The sequence below is a fragment of the Coregonus clupeaformis genome, chromosome 33 (assembly GCF_020615455.1).
Source record: "Coregonus clupeaformis isolate EN_2021a chromosome 33, ASM2061545v1, whole genome shotgun sequence".
Taxonomy (NCBI): domain Eukaryota; kingdom Metazoa; phylum Chordata; class Actinopteri; order Salmoniformes; family Salmonidae; genus Coregonus; species Coregonus clupeaformis.
This window is the reverse complement of record NC_059224.1, coordinates 21,735,472-21,754,770: the sequence shown is the minus strand read 5'-3', so window position 1 is coordinate 21,754,770 and position 19,299 is coordinate 21,735,472. Positions and strand designations below refer to the sequence as shown.

Below are 19,299 nucleotides of genomic sequence, written 5' to 3'. Positions count from 1 at the left end.
CTAAGAAGGGCATCTCACACAAGTGCAGACACACACACGAGGAGCGAAATGCACACACAGCCAAGACAACAGGCATCAATACTGGGCTCCTCTCCAAAGACATCTCGTCTATCGTAATAAAATAACTTATTTGGCAATGAACAATAGGCATGTGTGTTCAGCCTCACCATGCTGACCAGCACTCAGCACCCTGCTACCCAGTCACAGGAGGAGGATGAAGGGGCCAGGACAGGGGACGGTAGAGGGTATCAACAGGGGATGATAGAGGTGAATGGGATTGGATGGGGGGGAGGGGTGATATGGTTAGGACAAGTGAGAGCGAGGGATTGAGTGGACAGAAGCATGGGAGGAGATAGGTGTCAGTGAACTAAGACAGGGGGACGAGAAGTGGAAAGTGGGCTGGGAGAACAGAAGGGGGGTATGTTGGTTAGGACAAGGAAGATGGGGGTGAGCGGGCTTGGCCAGGGGAGGTAGAGGGGGTAGCTAGAATGTTTGTGGGAAAGAATGTAGTGAGCTTCTAATGACTTTTTAGAGTTAACTTTTTTATACTGGTGGGTGTGAGAGTGGTGGTGACTCTAGCCTGTTTCTGACTGAGCCAGAGGTTAGAGCTAGCTAACCTACGGGATGGGTACAGCAGGGATGCCACGTATACCTCTTCATGGGGCAAAACACACCCTAATTGGCCCAGGTGACCCCGTCATTAGGCTATAAGGGAGGTGGAAAACCAGGACAAACAACATATGTAAACTAGACATGGGTCAAATAGGCTACATACAATATGTAAAATACTTGAGCTTCTTGATCCACACACACACCTGTAAGTAGTACTGCTCCTTAAGGATACACAACAAAATATGTAGGACCTGTCCTTGGTACTGAAATTAAACTGAAATTAAACACTGTATAAACTCAGTCATAGCGCAGTATCTACCTGTACGTAACTTGGGAGAAGTTGTTTTATTTGTTCACATAAATCACAAGTTATCTCAGTCGAATTGGACTGATTCAGGATTAACACTATGCATAAACAACTCCAAGACTCAGACTTGCCAGTGCAATTCATTCCTATGACAGAGACGGAATATGATTTAAAGCTCTTCAATCTGTCATCACCCCAAAACAAAGAGGTTAAGTCCAGCAGCACACGTACACACACACAGTACAGTCCAGTATATAGAATTACAGCCCCCTCAGTATGAATGAGTGCATTCCTTTCCCTCTGACAGTGGAACACACACACTGTACTTAGAGAGACCCCGGAGAACAGAGGGAATAACGGACCTAGCAGGTGTGGAATGCCAGCTATGACACGAGCACACATGTACACAGGCACCACGTAGCAACACAAACATCAGACCATGACAGACGGAGCTGACATTCTGGGGTGCTGTGAGGGGGCGGGCTCTGAGGCCTGGATTTCAGGACCACCTCTACAGAGACCACCGAGGGCTAAACTCTAAATATGTGTGTGAATTTGTTGTTATGCATTCTGGCATTGTTGTGTTTGCACATGTGTAGGTTAATGTGCATGCATTAGTGAGTGTATGCGTCTACTTGACTGTGCACGTGAGTGACTGACTGAGTGAGTGTATTCAACTGTTCAAGTCTGCCTATGTAAATTTTTCACCCAAACCAAAAATAGCCATTGTCACTGTGTTTGTTTTGGAGGATCTCCTTAGAGAGAGCCCCGTGATAACAGGAAGAGGTCTGTGTCCAAACAACAGATGGGATGTTCTCTGCTCACCTGCTGGGTGTGAACAACAAGACAACAACTCAAACAAGACAACTCAACAGAACTGTAGAGTAAATCAAATTGTTTATTTAAAAAGGCACAGTTGTTATACGGTAGAAAACCATGTAATAGACTCCATAATCCATCAAATTAAACAGCATTAAGTAGAAGTAGAGCATCAGCACACAGCTAGTAAATAAACTCTAACAGTCACCCTGTGACATTTAGCAGGATATAGTGGATTAAGAAATGTTAGACGAGGCAAGATAACCACATTTAAAACAACTTGTGCGTACAACATGAATTTAGTGCATGAGCACTTTTACTGCATTACGCTAAATAAAAGCATATTAAGCCACATTTTAAGAAAAATGAAAAAAAATAAAAAATCAGCACCATGACATGAAAGATATCATAGTAGTTCATCTCAGTAACCAAACTTAAAAAGTAACAAAAAAATCATTTACGGTTAACAGAAATACAGCATGGTTAGGCCTTAGGCCTTTTTGGTTTAATATCATTGATGTGCAAAAGAGTGACCCCAGCCTTTTCAGTGGTGTTGTGGAACCCTGTTGGTAGGTGGTGCCACTAGAAGGGTTCAGCGTCTTCCATGGAGGGTGGGGGGGCTCTTCCTCCGGTCCTCACCATGCTCCCTTACAGGGCAGGAGGGGCTTTTCTAAAGTCTGAGGAGACTAAATCAGAACGTTGGAGAAGTGAGTGACTGACTGACTGAGTGCATCTCTAAATCTAGGGCCATAGCCTTGGTGCTGAGTGAATAGGGAATAACACTGAAACACTGAGTAAAATCTCAACTTTTCTTTAATTAATTGGAATAAGATGAATGATGTGCAATACAGTAAAATCTATATCTGTGCCTTGTCCAAAATGTGTGATCGATTTAGATGTTAGAAATGAATATGACCAAAATGTTCAGCTATATATTTAATATGGAAATAAAAACGGAGTCATAATGGTTTAAATGGAATACTAGGTTACCTGTGTGATTGTCCTGAAGCATGCTCAGAAGAGCCCAGTGATCTCCTCGGTAACTGGGTCGAGGTCGATGTCATAGAAACAGGGTCGCGTGGGCAGGCCTGGCATAGTGCTCATCTGAGGGGGAGAGAGAGGGAGAGAGGAGGTAGAGAAAGCGCAAGTTAGTCATCTGTGAGCATTGAGCAATCACTTGTGAAAGAAGGTAAAATGGCTTGCATTCCTTTTGAGTTGATTCAATTTGTATTCAGTTCAATTCCCAATTGAGTCTTCAATTAATTAGTTTACTTTAATTGTATAAATTAAACTCTTTATTGAAAATAACAGGAAATATTCCAAGTTTAACAGAGATTTACAAACACTAAAATAAGTCCATAAGAGAGCCCTGAGCAGAGCAGCCTCTGGTCTTCACTGCACTGTTTATCTCCAGCCCAGAGAGCTGGGTTTCTTCTAATAACTTAACCAGAAGTGACGCATGAGAGCCAGACGCAGCCAGAGTCAATAACATTTGAATGTGATTTTGACAGGAGATTAAGAAAAACAAGAAAAACTAAACTAAATCCAATTTAAATGGGAGACTAAGGTCAGGAGGGGTGGGGCCCAGTGAGAGAGAAAAGGAGTTGATTGGACAACGACCATGGCCGATTTGCAAAGTGGCCAATAGGAACAGCCAGCTGAGTTGGCCAATTCAAGCGACCAATTGATTGGGAGTCATGCATGTGTCATTAGAACTCTGTTGAGATGCTATGGATCAGGTCATGTGTGTTGGGCTGAAAGTTCTTGATCAGCAGAATGGAGAGGACGACAAGGAAGTGGTTGTTGGAAAGGAGGATAAACTAGAATGATTAGTCCAGACCTCATCTTTACAGTCCAGATGAATTATGCCAACACCAGTTTTCCCCGAATAGAGATGTTTCTTGTAGATTCCCTGACAAATAACAGGACCACTGTTTTACTTTCTATGGTCCACTACTGTCAAAGTACCGGTAGGCCTATCTCAGATCGATCTGATTAACGTATTCCAGTAGCTATTGTAGCTTTCTTTTCATAGAAGACCCATACATTCATCTGTAGCGATGGACAAAACTCATAAATCTTTCCTCTGCAGTTTCACACAGAAGTTATGTGGTGAAACAAACACTAGCCTTCTGAGCCAGTAAACAAATTCACTTAAAAACAGGTCAAATCAAATTAACAAGAGCCTTAAACTACACTAATGCACAGCCTAGCCCAAAATGACCATCCTACGCAACTTATTACTGACCATCTAAGCTGGCCCTACAGTTGAACCTCGAGTTAGGCTAGAACATGACAACACAGGAAGTATTTTTCATTCAGCCAATCATCTTTCAGCTCCAAGAGCTGACCCCAGTAAGACTAGCTGTCACCATTGGCATCGGCTAACGAAGACATGGATGTCAATTAAGGCAGCCCTCCGCACTGCTCTGATTCAGAGGGGTTGGGTTAAATGCGGAAGACACATTTCAGTTGAATGCATTCAGTTGTACAACTGACTAGGTATCCCCCTTTCCCTTATGGGGATCCTAATAAATCAAATCAAATCAAGAGGAAAAGTTACAGGACTATATGGTCATTGGTATTTAGTGCACATATAATTGTTTTAATAAAACCCCTCCCAGACCAACCATAAACACTCTAGCCGTTGTAAATGACAAGATTGTGTGTTTACTGCATTACGCTTCTGCATCCCCAGATATTCATGACAACGCCACAACACAGCTGCTAAATGGTAATCATGAAGAGTGGGATGCAACGTTTGGAAAATATTTTCTACAATGAAATAACTGATCTGATGTTGAATTACCGTACTATAATCCAAACTAATTTAATTCAGTCTGCTGGAGATCAAATCAAGATGAAGGAAGGGGCTTCCTTATGACTTCTACAGTCCCATCTATGTGACTCAGAGAGTGATTGCCAAATGGGTTGACAACCCATCATAAAGGACTGTCGGTCCTTTGGTCAATTTGCCCCATCTGAGGGTCCAAAAAATGTACATCATCACATTATTTAAATTGTAAGTAAACCAACCAAACTAGACCAGCCTGAAAGATAGAGGGTGGAAAGGTGGGAGATCATGGTCCCTGCACAAAATGGCTACAGTTACAAAGCTGACACATTGTGCTATGCATTTCCACCAAACCAGGTCAAAATCCTCTGGCAGCGAAACACCCTTGCCCTAGTAAACTGTAGAACTGCACTGCAAAAAGCAAAATCTAAGCAAGCTTAAATATCTTATATTGAGTGATAATTCCTAGTTTTTTCGTATAGCTCTGGCCCTCAAGGAAAGAGCCAGAGTGAGGGTATGACTGGGAGTATGGGGCAAGAGAGGAGAAGACAACTAACTGCCCAGTACAACAGGGCGTTCCTCTCACTAATGAAGAGAATACACTCCTTCTGCAATAACATGTGCGGCTCCATTCCAAACAAAAACCTGCCTCCTTCTCTCTACACTTGTTGACACGGTATTACAGAAACTAAGGGACTGGGCATCTCGATCTCAGAAGGTGAGTCATTAGGGCAAAAGGGCACTGCAGCAGTTTTGGATTGGAGCTCAGCTACAGTGTCACAGAGGACTAAGAACTTTAAACAGGTTAAACAGAGAGAGGATATCCTGAGGTACATTAAATTAAAATCAACTGACTGCTTAAATGTTATTCCGGAGTGAGGCGGGGGAATTAGGCATAATGAAATCATGGACATGAAAAGAGGAGGACATGTGAAAGGACAGTCACGAGTATGCCTATGGTCAATAGGACTGGCTCTGAAAACACCCTGGAAGGAATGACAATGGACAATGGTTTATTTATCCAAAACAATCAATATGTTCAAATTTTGGACTTTCCCTTTTTGGGAACACAGGGAGACACTTGCCCTCTCTTTTTGCATCTACATTTGTAATGCACCTGTGACTACACAAACAGGTGTGCCTTCGTCCAGGCGTCCTCCATTTGAAAGGTCATTTGCCATAATCTCTCAGGCCATTTGACTACTGAAATAAATGGATGGCATGCCCCTTCCCAGCCAATAAAATCTGGGTTTAAATCAGGGGGGCTGGCTAAAGGCGTCAGCATGATTCAGTTCGGCTGGCGCCTAGCCGGACAAAACGAGTGTGGTCGCATACTCCATTAAAATACCTTAGCTTGAAAAACGAGAAAAAAGTGGCAATAGTACCGTTTGTCCATTTAGAGATGCCGTAGCCAGTATACACTTCCTCAAATTAGTCAGAATTAATCTAAGATAACTCAAGAAATCTGTCATTAATTTTGATGTTTTTGTCAAAGAGATCTTAGTCGCGCAATATAACATCTAACTTATATGAAAATATGTGCATGAAAATGAGTCGTCTCTCATTGAATGACAACAAAGACTTTATTGAAGAATCCCTACTGTTGACCAATCACAGACAAAGGGGCGTAGACTTCGGCTCCGAACTTCGGCTTGCCTCCAGTAAAAATGTTGTGTGCCTGAACATCCGAAAAAACCCTCACCGAAGTCCAAAATGAACATAAACGTCACAAAATGTCATAATATATGCACAAACTACCGAACTGTTTCGGCTGGGAAGCATGCGGAATCCTTAACAAGGTCTAACTAATAGGGTGGGTAGATGCTAATAGGCCATAGGGTGGGTAGATGCTACAGTGCCTTCAGAAAGTATTCAATCAAGATGCTGTGATAAGATTGTGTAAAATATTGAATTGGAAGAATTTATCTGCACTGTATGTTTGTTAGATAGCTAGCCAGCCAGTTTTAGCGGAATTATTTCATTAAGTTTTCAAATTAAGTGCCAATATGCCAACATTCCATTCAAACAATGCAGTCAGTTGATAGGACTTAAACAAGTTATAAATGCAACGAGTACTGATATTGTATCATAGTAGCACTCACAGCTTTCCAAGAAAACTAAAAATGTTGACATTTATGTCTGTTTGCATATATTTTAGAGGCCATTTATACAGAACATTGATCGCCTGTCCCTTTTAATAGCTGGGCAATAGCACACATTTCAGCAAATAAAAAGCCTGTTTCTAAATGAACTGTTTACAAAGTTACTGTTTAATGTTTGATTTGTTACATTAAATAACTCAGTAATGACTAAAAAAATTGCAATAATAATTTATCACCAGTAAGGAACTGCTAGCCATTGGCTGCTAACAGCTGAGAACTGCTAGCTAACTGGCAAACACAAAAATAGGGAGCTTTGGGAGCACAGACTCCCAGAAATCAGCTGCTCGCCCTCTAGTGGCGGAGGTAAGAACTGCCGAAAATGCACAGTCAAAGAGGAGAAAAAATTTTCTGTCAAGGAAAAGTTTTTTCCTCCAAAATAAAGGCATACTAAGACAAAAGAAACATGACAAAGTGGGTAAATGATAACAGCGCAGGAAATGACGAAATGTATTAAAATGCTTGAAGTTAATGCGGGAATTAAACAATGAACTATGCAAATGAGCAAAAGCTGTGTGCATTAAGGAAAGAAACCTGGCTCAAATAGAAGCCTGTCTCTAATAAGCGACTGTCGTGTTCAGTGATTTAAGCAAATAAACGCTGAGCTATTAAAGATGCACTATGCATAAATCGCTCTTCCACATCCTGGTTGCTAAAATTAGAATAGTTCACCTAATTTCAGTTCATGTTACTAAACAAGCAAGTATAGTGTAGAGAATCATTGTACCATCTAAACCACTGTGAAATACACAAAACCAAAAATATTGTATTTTCAGCTGTTTGAAGCTGGTGTAAAAAAACTAAAGTAAAAGACGCAAAAACGAAACTTACCGGGAAGCATAGAAAAAGCAAACATAGAACAGATATACCGCTTTAAGCCGTACACACCACAGAGCTGGGCTTTACAGAAGAGTGGCCAGAAAAAAGCTATTGCTTAAAGAAAAAATAAGCAAACACGTTTTTTTTTTGGTCTCATCTGACCAGAGTACCTTCTTCCATATGTTTGGGGAGTCTCCCACATGGCTTTTGGCGAACACCAAACGTGTTTGCTTATTAATTTTTTTAAGCAATGGCTTTTTCTGGCCACTCTTCCGTAAAGCCCAGCTCTGTGGAGTGTATGGCTTAAAGTGGTCCTATGGACAGATACCCCAATCTCCGCTGTGGAGCTTTGCAGCTCCTTCAGGGTTATCTTTGGTCTCTTTGTTGCCTCTCTGATTAATGCCCTCCTTGCCTGGTCCGTGAGTTTTGGTGGGCGGCCCTCTCTTGGCAGGTTCGTTGTGGTGCCATATTATTTCAATTTTTTTATAATGGATTTAAAATGGTGCTCCGTGGGATGTTCAAAGTTGTGGATCATTTTTTATAACCCAACCCTGATCTGTACTTCTCCACAACTTTGTCCCTGACCTGTTTGGAGAGCTCCTTGGTCTTCATGGTGCCGCTTGCTTGGTGGTGCACCTTGCTTAGTGGTGATGCAGACTCTGGGGCCTTTCAGAACAGGTGTCTACATACTGAGATCATGTGACAGATCATGTGACACTTAGATTGCACACAGGTGGACTTTAACTAATTATATGACTTCTGAAGGAAATCGGTTGCACCAGATATTATTTAGGGGCTTCATAGCAAAGGGGGTGAATACATATGCACGCACCACTTTTCCATTATTTATGTTTTAGAATTTTTTGAAACAAGTAATTGTTTTCATTTCACTTCACCAATTTGGACTATTTTGTGTATGTCCATTACATGAAATCCAAATAAAAACCCATTTAAATTACAGGTTGTAATGCAACAAAATAGGAAAAATGCCAAGGGGGATGAATACGGGGGTACCGGTACCGAGTCAATGTGCGGGGGCACCGGTTAATTCTAGCTATGTCTCTTGAGATAGCTCTGTGTTGTTGTTTTTAATCGCACTGCTTTGCTTTATCTTGGCCAGGTCGCAGTTGTAAATGAGAACTTGTTCTCAACTGGCTTACCTGGTTAAATAAAGGTTAAATAAAAATTTAATAAAACATTTAAGCAAAGGCTTACCAGAAACACAAGCGGGGAAAACTATCACTGTAATTTAGTAGTCCCTAGTGACTACTAGGCTTTAACACTTAATAGTAAAAAGCTATGGTAACACTTAATGTGAACCTGCATCATAGAGGCTACATAACACTGCCATTACAATGACAGAAGAGGTCATAAACAGTCCTGTCAGCGGAGTTAAAGCAGGCCTAAAATACTGAACTGTCACAGAGGAGGGAAGGTAGGAGAGGTTGATGGAGAAGATTTTGTTCAGGTTGTGACAATAGGTGTGCTGTTCTCCTTTGGTCCCACACTCCTGCTGAGGCAGCCGGGGAACTTGTCGGAACATGTCAAATACGGACTCTCTGCGGCTAAAGATGGAATCCTAGCTCTGCCAAGAAATTCCCTCCATTATTCCCAAACAATGCGCCATTGTCTGGGAAACCCTGAAGCTGACAATGTAGCACAAATTCTATCACTGCGTAATGCCCCTCCACTGCACTGGAGAGGAGTTGGGGGCTCTTAACTCGGGATACTACGAAATACCACAAAAACCCACCATTGATTTTACTCTTCCTACCACAGTGACTAATCTCGACGCAGCTTCTTTCTCAGCTCTAAATGAACCAAGTCCAAGACTCTGGCTGGCCTCAGCCAGTCATATCTACCTCTCCTCCCAGGGACTGATGATAATTCATCATGGTGGAGACAGTGTCCACCCATAATGGCTAATATGATTATATGATTTGCAGGGGAATCAAATGGCACTCTGTCTGTCTGTGTGAGTGTGGATGGACATCTGAATGACTCAGAAAAGGAGCTTTGTAGATAGATAGGCTAGCGTGTGTTAGCGCTCTTCTGACTGACGGGCCTAACTTCAAGCGAAGACTGGGAGTCAGCCTGATGAACCAAACTACTCAGTAACCTCCTCCATATAGCCTAACTCTCATACACTCACATTTAAACCAAAGTTTTTTTTTTGTGTGTGATTACTGATCAAATTAATTTATACATTTATAATTAGTAGGTTTTGTTATTTGTTTTAACAAAACTTTATTTTTGTACTTTTTTTGTGGTGTGGTTTTCATATCAGCCCTTGGTCTTCCAACCTGCAACACAGTTTTTTAGTTTTTAATTCGTTTTTATCTGTATTGTTGTCTATCACTTGTTTTCTTTGGTGCAAATAAATAAATAAGAGATGAGTGGGGGCAGCTTTGAACACTGACCTGTGTGAGTGTGTGCTTCCTTAAGTGAGACACTTCACAGTAGTAAATTGTAAATATGACCCGTCGCACCGCATTCCTGCGGCAGGTAGGGGTCTCTTTCAGGAGCTACGAGGCGGACTGCACAACTTTGGAAAGTCCATTTTATCCTCTTCTGACTACAGCCAGGGAAGTGCTACAGGAGTTGACAACCCACAGACGCACTACCTTTCACATGGGGGGGAATTGTAACAAGTAGCTTAAATTATAAGATGTGAGGCTTTAGGCTGGTGTGCGTATTAGTTTATGGTGTACTTCATATTTTAAATTGGTTTCACATTTGATTGGGATGTCATCGCGAGTGTGTTGGGAGTTCAAACAGAACCTGTAGATTAGAACCCTTTATATTACATGGATTGCACTCCCTTGACTTCTCTACAATATTGGAATTGTCAGGACTACACAAATCAAAACAGAGCTTGGAATTCCAGGTCAAAAGTTGTGTGGTGTGTGTAGCTACCTTCAACACTCTCTAAATATAACCTCTAGGTGAGGCACAGCTGGACAAGTGGACAGGATCTATAAACTCCAGCTATTCTGAGCTTTATAGAGAGTAGAGGTAGAGGCGGCTAACAGGGGTCTTCAATCTTTTCTTGCACATGGACCCCCGCCCAGGCAAAGTGGCAACCCAGATTTTTTTTGTTTGGTCTGTTGTTGCTAGCGATATTCATAAAAACATTGAAAAAAAATTATATTATCCCACTTTTATAAAATATATATATGAAAAAAACTTGGTTGAATCCCTGCTCTAATGGGATATGGATTCTACAGAGATCTATTGTTTTCCCTGCGACCCCTCCCTCACATATCTGGGAAATGACATCAGCCCCTTCCTGGTTCCTCACCCAACTAAGGCCCACACCTGCCCCTCCCCTCTCCCTTGCTTCCCCTCCCCCTCATCACTCCCCCGGGGCCTTCAGTTGGTCAAATCTCTCCACCTGCGAGAGAGAGCGAGATGACCGTGAGGTCAGGGTGACACAAAACTGACATGACAACCACAACAGTGCTAATTAAACTGTGTGCCGTCCCTGCTTCTCTCCTCACGTTGGGTCTCGCGCTCACAAAGGCAGGTGCAGCGAAAACAACCCATCTCCCAGACAAAACATTCACTCAAGTAACTAGCTAATACACAAGCATATTGTACAAACAAACCTCAAAAACACACTCACGTGTCAGATCAACACTCTGGCACGTGTTAAGAAAACCTACAGTATACACACCCAAACGCATAGATGGTCGCGGTACGCGCACTTGCCTTACACAGTAGTCTCACCTAAAGCTACTTATTGGGATCAATGAACAAATAACTCAGACATTAATTTAATACAATTAATAAAAAGGTCAAGTTCACCAAACTAAAGACAGTACATTACAGGAACTAATCTGCTTACCCTTTACACATGGATCTAAATCAGACGCCAGGAGGACTATGGGCCAGACGAAAAAGGTGGAGAGTTCAAGGAGCTGCTAGTAAATTCCCTCCGGGGTCAGGAGTCGTAGTTCAAGGGTCTTGATGGCTACGCAGGCCCTAGCAGATCAAAGCGGTGGAGGCGGGTGGCTGGAGACATCCTACTGACCGGTGGCCGTCCCTACCCAGCATGCCGGTGAAACAGTGGGGGTGCAACGGCTCTCAGGAAGCGCCTAACTTCCTGCACGACCCACGACTGCCCACCAACCGGCTCCATCCAGCCAAGCCATCATGCCCAACCCAGCTCTGGGGTTATCAGGAAGGTCATGGGTTAAGTCCAGTTCAGAAGATGAACATCCAAAGGAGAGTAGAGGGTAATAGATAGACACATGGAAACCCGGTGTGTCTGCGTATGCGATAAGACTCAGCGGGCAGCAAAGGAAGTCTAGCTACTTCCTTAATAACAGAGAGATTGTTCAGGGTGGAAAGGAATGAGGTTTAAAGCAGAGCTTCGGATGAAAGATTTAACTGACTAAGGTTTAATTGTTTAAAAAAAACGTTTTACTCCTTTTTCGTGATATCCAATTGGTAGTTACAGTCTTGTCCAATCGCTGCAACTCCCGTATGGACTCGGGAGAGGCAAAGGTCTAGAGCCACGCGTCCTCCGAAACACAACCCTGCCAAGCCACACTGCTTCTTGACACACACTGCTCGCTTAACCCGGAAGCCAGCCGCACCAATGTGTCGGAGGAAACACCGTACACCTGGCGACTGAAGTCAGCGTGAACGCGCTGGGACAATTGTGTGCCGCCTCATGGGTCTCCTGGTCGCGGCCGGCTGCGACACAGCCTGGGATCGAACCCGGGTCTGTAGTGACGCCTCAAGCACTGCGATGCAGTGCCTTAAACCGCTGAGCCACTCGGGAGGCCTCTAACTGACTAATGTTTGAATTGAGGACCGTACGAGAGAAGGAATTTGAGTAAGTTGTTGATGGGGTTTTTTAAAACTCAGATGATCTTTCATTCCTCAGAGCAGCAATGTAAGAGTAAGTCATACACACACACACCTCTTTAAGAGAAATTCCTGGCATTTCTGGCGCCAGAGGTCTGGTTAGAGGGACTACACCTCAGAAGGCACAGTTGGGCAGGGTCAAACACACACAAGGGACACTAATGAAAACCGCACACACACCCTGCCACTCAAAGAATAGTCACAGACATATTCACTTCATAAACACTGTGACTCTCTCCACTCTCTACCTCTCTCTCACACGAGACACATTGAGAACCAAAAGTGGGTCACCGAGACCGTGTTCATGATAAAAGACAAGGCTTTGTAAAAATGTTTGGCTTAACCCTGCCTTAAATCCCTATGGAGACTAATAGGGCCTCAGTCTCTGTGCTTCCAGAATCCAGACCACTCACCGTTCCCACCAATGGGTAGATGAATCCCGCTCCGATGCTGGCGCGGATGTCTCTGATTGGCAGGGTGAAGCCGGTGGGCGTGCCCTTCTTCTCAGGCAAGTGTGACAAGGACAGGTGGGTCTTGGCCATGCAGATTGGAAGCTTCTCATAACCCTGCGGGCAGGAGCACAGGAACATAATTAGACAACTTAATTAATTCAGTGTGTGTGTTAATGTGTGTTTGTGCATGAGAAAGTAACTATGTAAAAGCATCAATATATCATGTGTAGCTAACTCATACTGGTTGGTATGGTGACCTCACCTGCTGGTTGTAATAGTCTATCTTGGCCTGGGCCTCTGGAGACAGCTCGATGTCATCAGCCCCGTACACCTTCTGGGCTATCATCCTAATCTTCTCCACTATGGGGGTCTGGGAGGACAGAAGATACAGGACAGTATTCAGCAAGGACCTATGGGAAACAGACGTTTAGTCTCAAAAGGTTGAAAGGTACGAAACTAAAACCTTAAAGCACAGTCACACACAGTGTCTACGCTTGTGCACGGGTTCGCTTTCACACTGTCACAGCGTGGTAGCCAGGGCACCAAAACAGCGGAGAAGTTGAGCCTCGCGCTTCAATGCTTTTAGTTGTTGCGGAAATGTACCACTATGCTGTTTACTTTCTGCATCTACGTCATATCGCTGAGTCTACCTTTAAAGGTCTTTCTCTGTCACATTTAAATCAGTAGACAAACGCTAAGAGAGTAACAACTAAAAACAACCTAGGGAAAGCTGTATGTCTTTTGCTTCTTGAGAAGGCCTTAGTTAGCCTAGGGTCATAAACCCTTCTACTGGCCGGACATCTGAGGAAACATAACTCCACTACATGATGCTACCGATAATCAGGGAGACAAGCAACGGCTCCATGGACCTACACACACCCCCGCACATGCACGTGAGCACACAAACACACACGTGCAAACTCACACACATGCAAACACACACGCGCGCACACACAGGTGCAAACACACACGCAAACACACACACACAGAAACGCATGCACAAACACACACGCACAAACACACACAACCCTGCATGGTCTCTATAACAGGATCAGTTAATCAAAGTCACAACTTTCCAAACTCACTAACTCAAACCAGCTGATGTTTTTTCCTCAGATTCTGGATGGGCTCCCAAAGACAGGAACTCAAACAGGGAAATGAATGCATGTTTCACGCACATGGGTTTCCCCCCTGTCTCAGCCTCCAGTATCTATGCTGCAATAGTCTATGTGCCGGGGGGCTAGAGTCAGTCTGTTATATCTGGTGTTATTCTCCTGTCTTATCCTGTGTGAATTTAAGCATGCTCCCTCTAATTCTCTCGCTCTCCCTACCCTCCCGGAGGACCTGAGCCCTAGGACCATGCCTAAGGACTACCTGGACTGATGACTCCTTGCTGTCCCCAGTCCACCTGGTCGTGCTGCTGCTCCAGTTTCAACTCTTCTGCCTGCGGCTATGGAACCCTGACCTGTTCACAGGACGTGCTACCTTGTCCCAGACCTGCTGTTTTCAACTCTCTCTCTCTACCACACCTGCTATTTCAACCTCTAAATGCCCGGCTATGAAAAGCCAAGTGACATTTACTCCTGATGTACTGACATGTGACCACTGTGATTATTATTTGACCCTGCTGGTCATCTATGAATGTTTGAACATCTTGGAGAGAAATCTGGCCTTAATGGCCACGTACTGTTATAATCTCCACCAGGCACAGCCAGAAGGGGACTGGCCACCCCTCAGAGCCTTGTTCCTCTAGGTTTCTTCCTTTCTAGGGAGTTTTTCCTAGCCACCGTGCTTCTACATCTGCATTGCTTGCTGTTTGGGGTTTTAGGCTGGGTTTCTGTATAGCACTTTGTGACATCTGCTGATGTAAAAAGGGCTTTATAAATACATTTGATTGATTGACATATGAAGCAAACATGCACACACATACAATTTCAGTATAAATACACATTGACCTTGCTCACTCCTTGAGGGTTATCTTGGTATTGTGAGACATTTTTTGTGAGAACACATACATACATACATATCTTCAACAAATTGTTCTGAGTACAATGTGATAAAAAACAGTTTGTGGTCAAGCCAAAACGTACCATACGCAATTTAAGGAGGGACAGAAATAGTGCAGTGAAAGAGAGGCAAATAAATTCAAATAAACCCAATTCAGTCTCTGTCAGGTAATCTAATTCCAAAACTAAAAAATAACAGTCAACCCTTGCCCTCCAAAACAGACAGGCACATAATTGTCTTTATCTTCTCTCTACCACAAAACACTATTTTAGAACAGGCAAACAAAACAGGCTCCTCAGCGGTGGAGAGAGACCCCCTTCTCGTCGCAGAGTCCGACTGACGAATCTGGGTTTTGGGGGTGCCAGGAGAACGCTACCTGCCCCAATGCATAGTGCCAACTGTAAAGTTTGGTGGAGGAGAAATAATGGTCTAGGGATGTTTTTCATGGTCCGGGCTAGGCTCCTTAGCTCCAGTGAAGGAAAATATTTATGCTACAGCATACAATGATGTTCTAGATGATTCTGTGCTTCCAACTTTGTGGCAACAGTTTGGGGAAGGCCCTTTCCTGTTTCAGCATGACAATGCCCCCTTGCACATAGCGAGGTCCATATAGAAATGGTTTGTCGAGATCGGTGTGGAAGAACTTGAACACCTTTGGGATTAATTGGAACGCAGACTGCGAGCCAGGCGTAATCGCCCAACATCAGTGCCCGACCTCACTAATGCTCGTGGCTGAATGGAAGCAAGTCCCCTCAGCAATGTTCCAACATCTAGTGGAAAGCCTTCACAGAAGAATGGAGGCTGTTATAACAGCAAAAGGGGGACCAACTCCATATTAATGCCCATGATTTTGGAATGAGATGTTCGACGAGCAGGTGTCCACATGCTTTTGGTAATGTAGTGTACTTTTAATGTGGGGCTATGATTGCAAATTAGTCTGACATAATGTCCCTTATCTCACCACCACTAATGAGATGGGTGTGCTTGATGAATGTCGTGTCAGAGCTTCTCAAAGTCAGAGGGCGTGGTCGACAGTACGCACCTCATCTCTGCTGTCAGATCCAACCTGGATTGAAATTTGGTTTTAATGCTGACAAGAGCACTGAATCCAGGGTCACACAGATATGAGCTGGCGAAGGGTAGGCTACCATCAGGTTTATGGTGCTTTCAAGACAACTGGGAACTCTGAAAAATATGTGGTGAAATTATGACGTCAGTGATCTTTAGGTTGGAAAGTCGGAGCTCTAGAAAGAGGCCTGAGTTCCCGATTTGGAATTCCGTTCAAAAAAAATTATCCCAGTCAGAGCTAATTTCTTTCAGAATTCCCAGTTGTCTTGAACACACTGAAGTCGGAAGTCGGAGATTTACGAGTTCCCAGTTGTTTTGAAAGCGGCATTAATGCTCAGAGGGAGACGGTAGGGTATTCCCTTCGAGTCAGGAACCAAAACTCCTAAGTGACCCGTGAACGCGTTGTCTGCATCATTCGGTCACATGACAGCTCGATCAGCTGTTTGATTTCACTTACCAGCATGTCAACTGAGCCAGGATCACAGTCCAACGGATTGGGAAGTAGGTCCCAAAGTGCCCTTCCAAGCGTTGGAGGTGAGCAGTCATCACTCTTGTGGGACACTTACTGATGCTGTTTTCTGTTATTTTCTTTTCATTACACAGAAAGTCAACCAAGTCTGTTTATTTTGTTTTTTTATTTTTTACATCCATTGTGAATGACAACACTCCCAGTGCATTTGGAAAGTATTCAGACCCCTTGACTTTTTCCACATTTTGGTACGTTACTGCCTTATTCTAAAATAGATTATTTTGTTTTTTCCCCCTCATCAAACTACAGACAATACCCCATAACTTATTGGGTAAAACATTTATACATTTATAAAAAATTAAAAACGGAAATATTACATTTACAGAAGTCTTCAGACCCTTTTCACTCAGTACTTTCTTGAAGCACCTTTGGCAGTGATTACAGCCTTGAGTATTCTTGGCTATGACGCTACAAGCTTGGCACGCCTGTATTTGGGGAGTTTCTCACATTTTCTGCAGATCCTCTCAAGCTCTGTCAGGTTGGACGGGGAGCGTCGCTGCACAGCTATTTTAAGGTCTCTCCAGAGATGTTAGATCGGGTTCAAGTCCGGGCTCTGGCTGGGCCACTCAAGGACATTCAGAGACTTGTCCCGAAGCCACTCCTGCGTTGTCTTAGCTGTGTGCTTAGGGTCGTTGTCCTGTTGGAAGGTGAACCTTCGCCCAAGCCTGAGGTCCTGAGAGCTTTGGAACAGGTTTTCACCAAGGATCTCTCTGTACTTCGCTCCGTTCATCTTTCCCTCGATCCTGACTAGTCTCCCAGTCCCTGCCGCTGAAAAACATCCCCCCAGCATGATGCTGCCACCACAATACTTCACCGTAGGGATGGTGCCAGGTTTCCTCCAGACGTAACGCTTGGCATTGAGGCCAAAGAGTTCAATCTTGGTTTCATGGTCTGAGAGTCTTTAGGTGCCTTTTGGCAAACTCCAAGCGGGCTGTCATGTGTATTTTACTGAGGAGTGGCTTCCGTCTGGCCACTCTACCATAAAGGCCTGATTGGTGGAGTGCTGCAGAGATGGTTGTCCTTCTGGAAGGTTTTCCCATCTCCACAGAGGAACTCTGGAGCGCTTTCAGAGTGACCATCGGGTTCTTGGTCACCTCCCTGACCAAGGCCTTTCTCCCCTGATTGCTCAGTTTGGCCGGACAGCCAGCTCTAGGAAGAGTCTTGGTGGTTCCAAACGTCTTCCATTTAAGAATGATGGAGGCCACTGTGTTCTTGGGGACCTTCAATGCTACAGAAATGTTTTGCTACCCTTTCTCAGATCTGTGCCTCGACACAATCCTGTCTCCGAGCTCTACGGACAATTCCTTCGACCTCATGGGTTGATTTTTGCTCTGACATGCACTGTCAACTGTGGGACCTTATTTAGACAGGTGTGTGCCTTTCCAAATCATGTCCAATCAATTGAATTTACCACAGGTGGACTCCAATCAAGTTGTAGAAACATCTTATCTCAAGGATGATCAATGGAAACAGGATGCACCTGAGCTCAATTTCGAGTTTCATAGCAAAGGGTCTGAATACTTATGTAAATAATCTGTTTTTAATTTTTTTATAAATTTGCAAAAAATTCAATAAAACTGTTTTCACTTTGTCATTATGGGGTATTGTGTGTAGATTGATGAGGATGTATTAATTTTTTTATCAATTTTAGAATAAGGCTGTATCATAACAAAATGTGGAATAAGTCAAGGAGTCTGAATACTTTCCGAAGGCACTGTAAATTCTTCGTTTAACAGTGTTATCTGACAAAGGTATTGATTGTTTCTGTGCCTCCCCGAAAATAGTTTACCATATCAATTGCATCCGGTAATATCAAAGTCTCTGCAATAGTGTGTGATTTCATAGCGTAGCAGGCCTTGCCATTCACAATGAGAATGATTCAAGTGCCAATGGTCAAGTGCAGCCTTTCCCATGATCTAAGGGCGCTCTCTGGTTGAATTTTATCTTTTAGATTTGAATAATTTTCATTTAGATTTCTAAGGTTAACCACATTACAATGATTTTGAGATAAAGACGATATTATAATATACACTGAGTGTACAAAACATTAGGAACACCTGCTCTTTTCATGACACACTGACCAGGTGAATGCTAAGATCCCTTATTGATATCACCTGTTAAATCCACTTCAAATCAGCGCAGATGAAGGGGAGGAGACAGGTTAAAGAAGGATTTTTAAGCCTTGAGACAATTGAGACATGGATTGTGTATGTGTGCCATTCAGAGGGTGAATGGGCAAGACAAAATATTTAAGTGCCTTTGAATGGGGTATGGTAGTAGGTGCTAAGCACACTGGTTTGAGTGTGTCAAGAACTGCAACGCTGCTGGGTTTTTCATACTCAACAGTTTCCCGTGTGTATCAAGAATGGTCCAACACCCAAAGGACATCCAGCAAACGGCAGGCCAGTGGTCGAAAATGGGTCATTGATGAAATAGGACAAAGGAGGGTGACACAAATTGTGCAGAGCAACAGACGGGCTACAGTTAGTCAACTGACAGTCCAGTACAAAAATGACCCAGAAAAGAATGCACAACTCGTCGTACCTTAGCACGAATGGGGTATGGCAGCCAAAGACCTTACAGAATTCCACATCCTTCAGCAAAAAACAAGAAACTGTGGTTGCAGTGGGCTAAGGAACGAAAACACTGGACACTGGAGAATTGGAAAAACATTGTCTGGTCTGATGAATTCCGGTTCCTGCTGTTTCACACTGATGGGAGTACTAGAGTATGGAGAAAACCACATGATTACATGCATCCATCATGCCGGGTGTCAACATTGCAGGCTGGTGGTGGTGTGATGGTGTTGGGTGTGTTTTCATGGCACACATTGGGCCCCTTGATAAAAGTGGAGCAAC

General features: G+C 43.6%; 1 protein-coding gene across 2 annotated transcripts in view; it reads right to left on the bottom strand.

Annotated features, from left to right (window-relative positions):
• Positions 1 to 1,799: 1,799 nt before the first annotated feature.
• mthfd1l (methylenetetrahydrofolate dehydrogenase (NADP+ dependent) 1 like) overlaps positions 1,800 to 19,299 on the bottom strand; it is a 75,776-nt gene continuing 58,276 nt past the window's right edge. For both annotated transcript variants that reach the window (XM_041860341.2, XM_041860343.2), the window contains exons 24-27: positions 13,100 to 13,207; positions 12,799 to 12,951; positions 2,729 to 2,842; positions 1,800 to 2,424 (exon numbers count right to left, since the gene is read on the bottom strand). In XM_041860341.2, the coding sequence (XP_041716275.2) occupies positions 2,753 to 2,842; positions 12,799 to 12,951; positions 13,100 to 13,207 (351 nt within the window). In that variant the 3' untranslated portion in view covers positions 1,800 to 2,424; positions 2,729 to 2,752. The remainder of the gene's footprint in view (positions 2,425 to 2,728; positions 2,843 to 12,798; positions 12,952 to 13,099; positions 13,208 to 19,299) is intronic.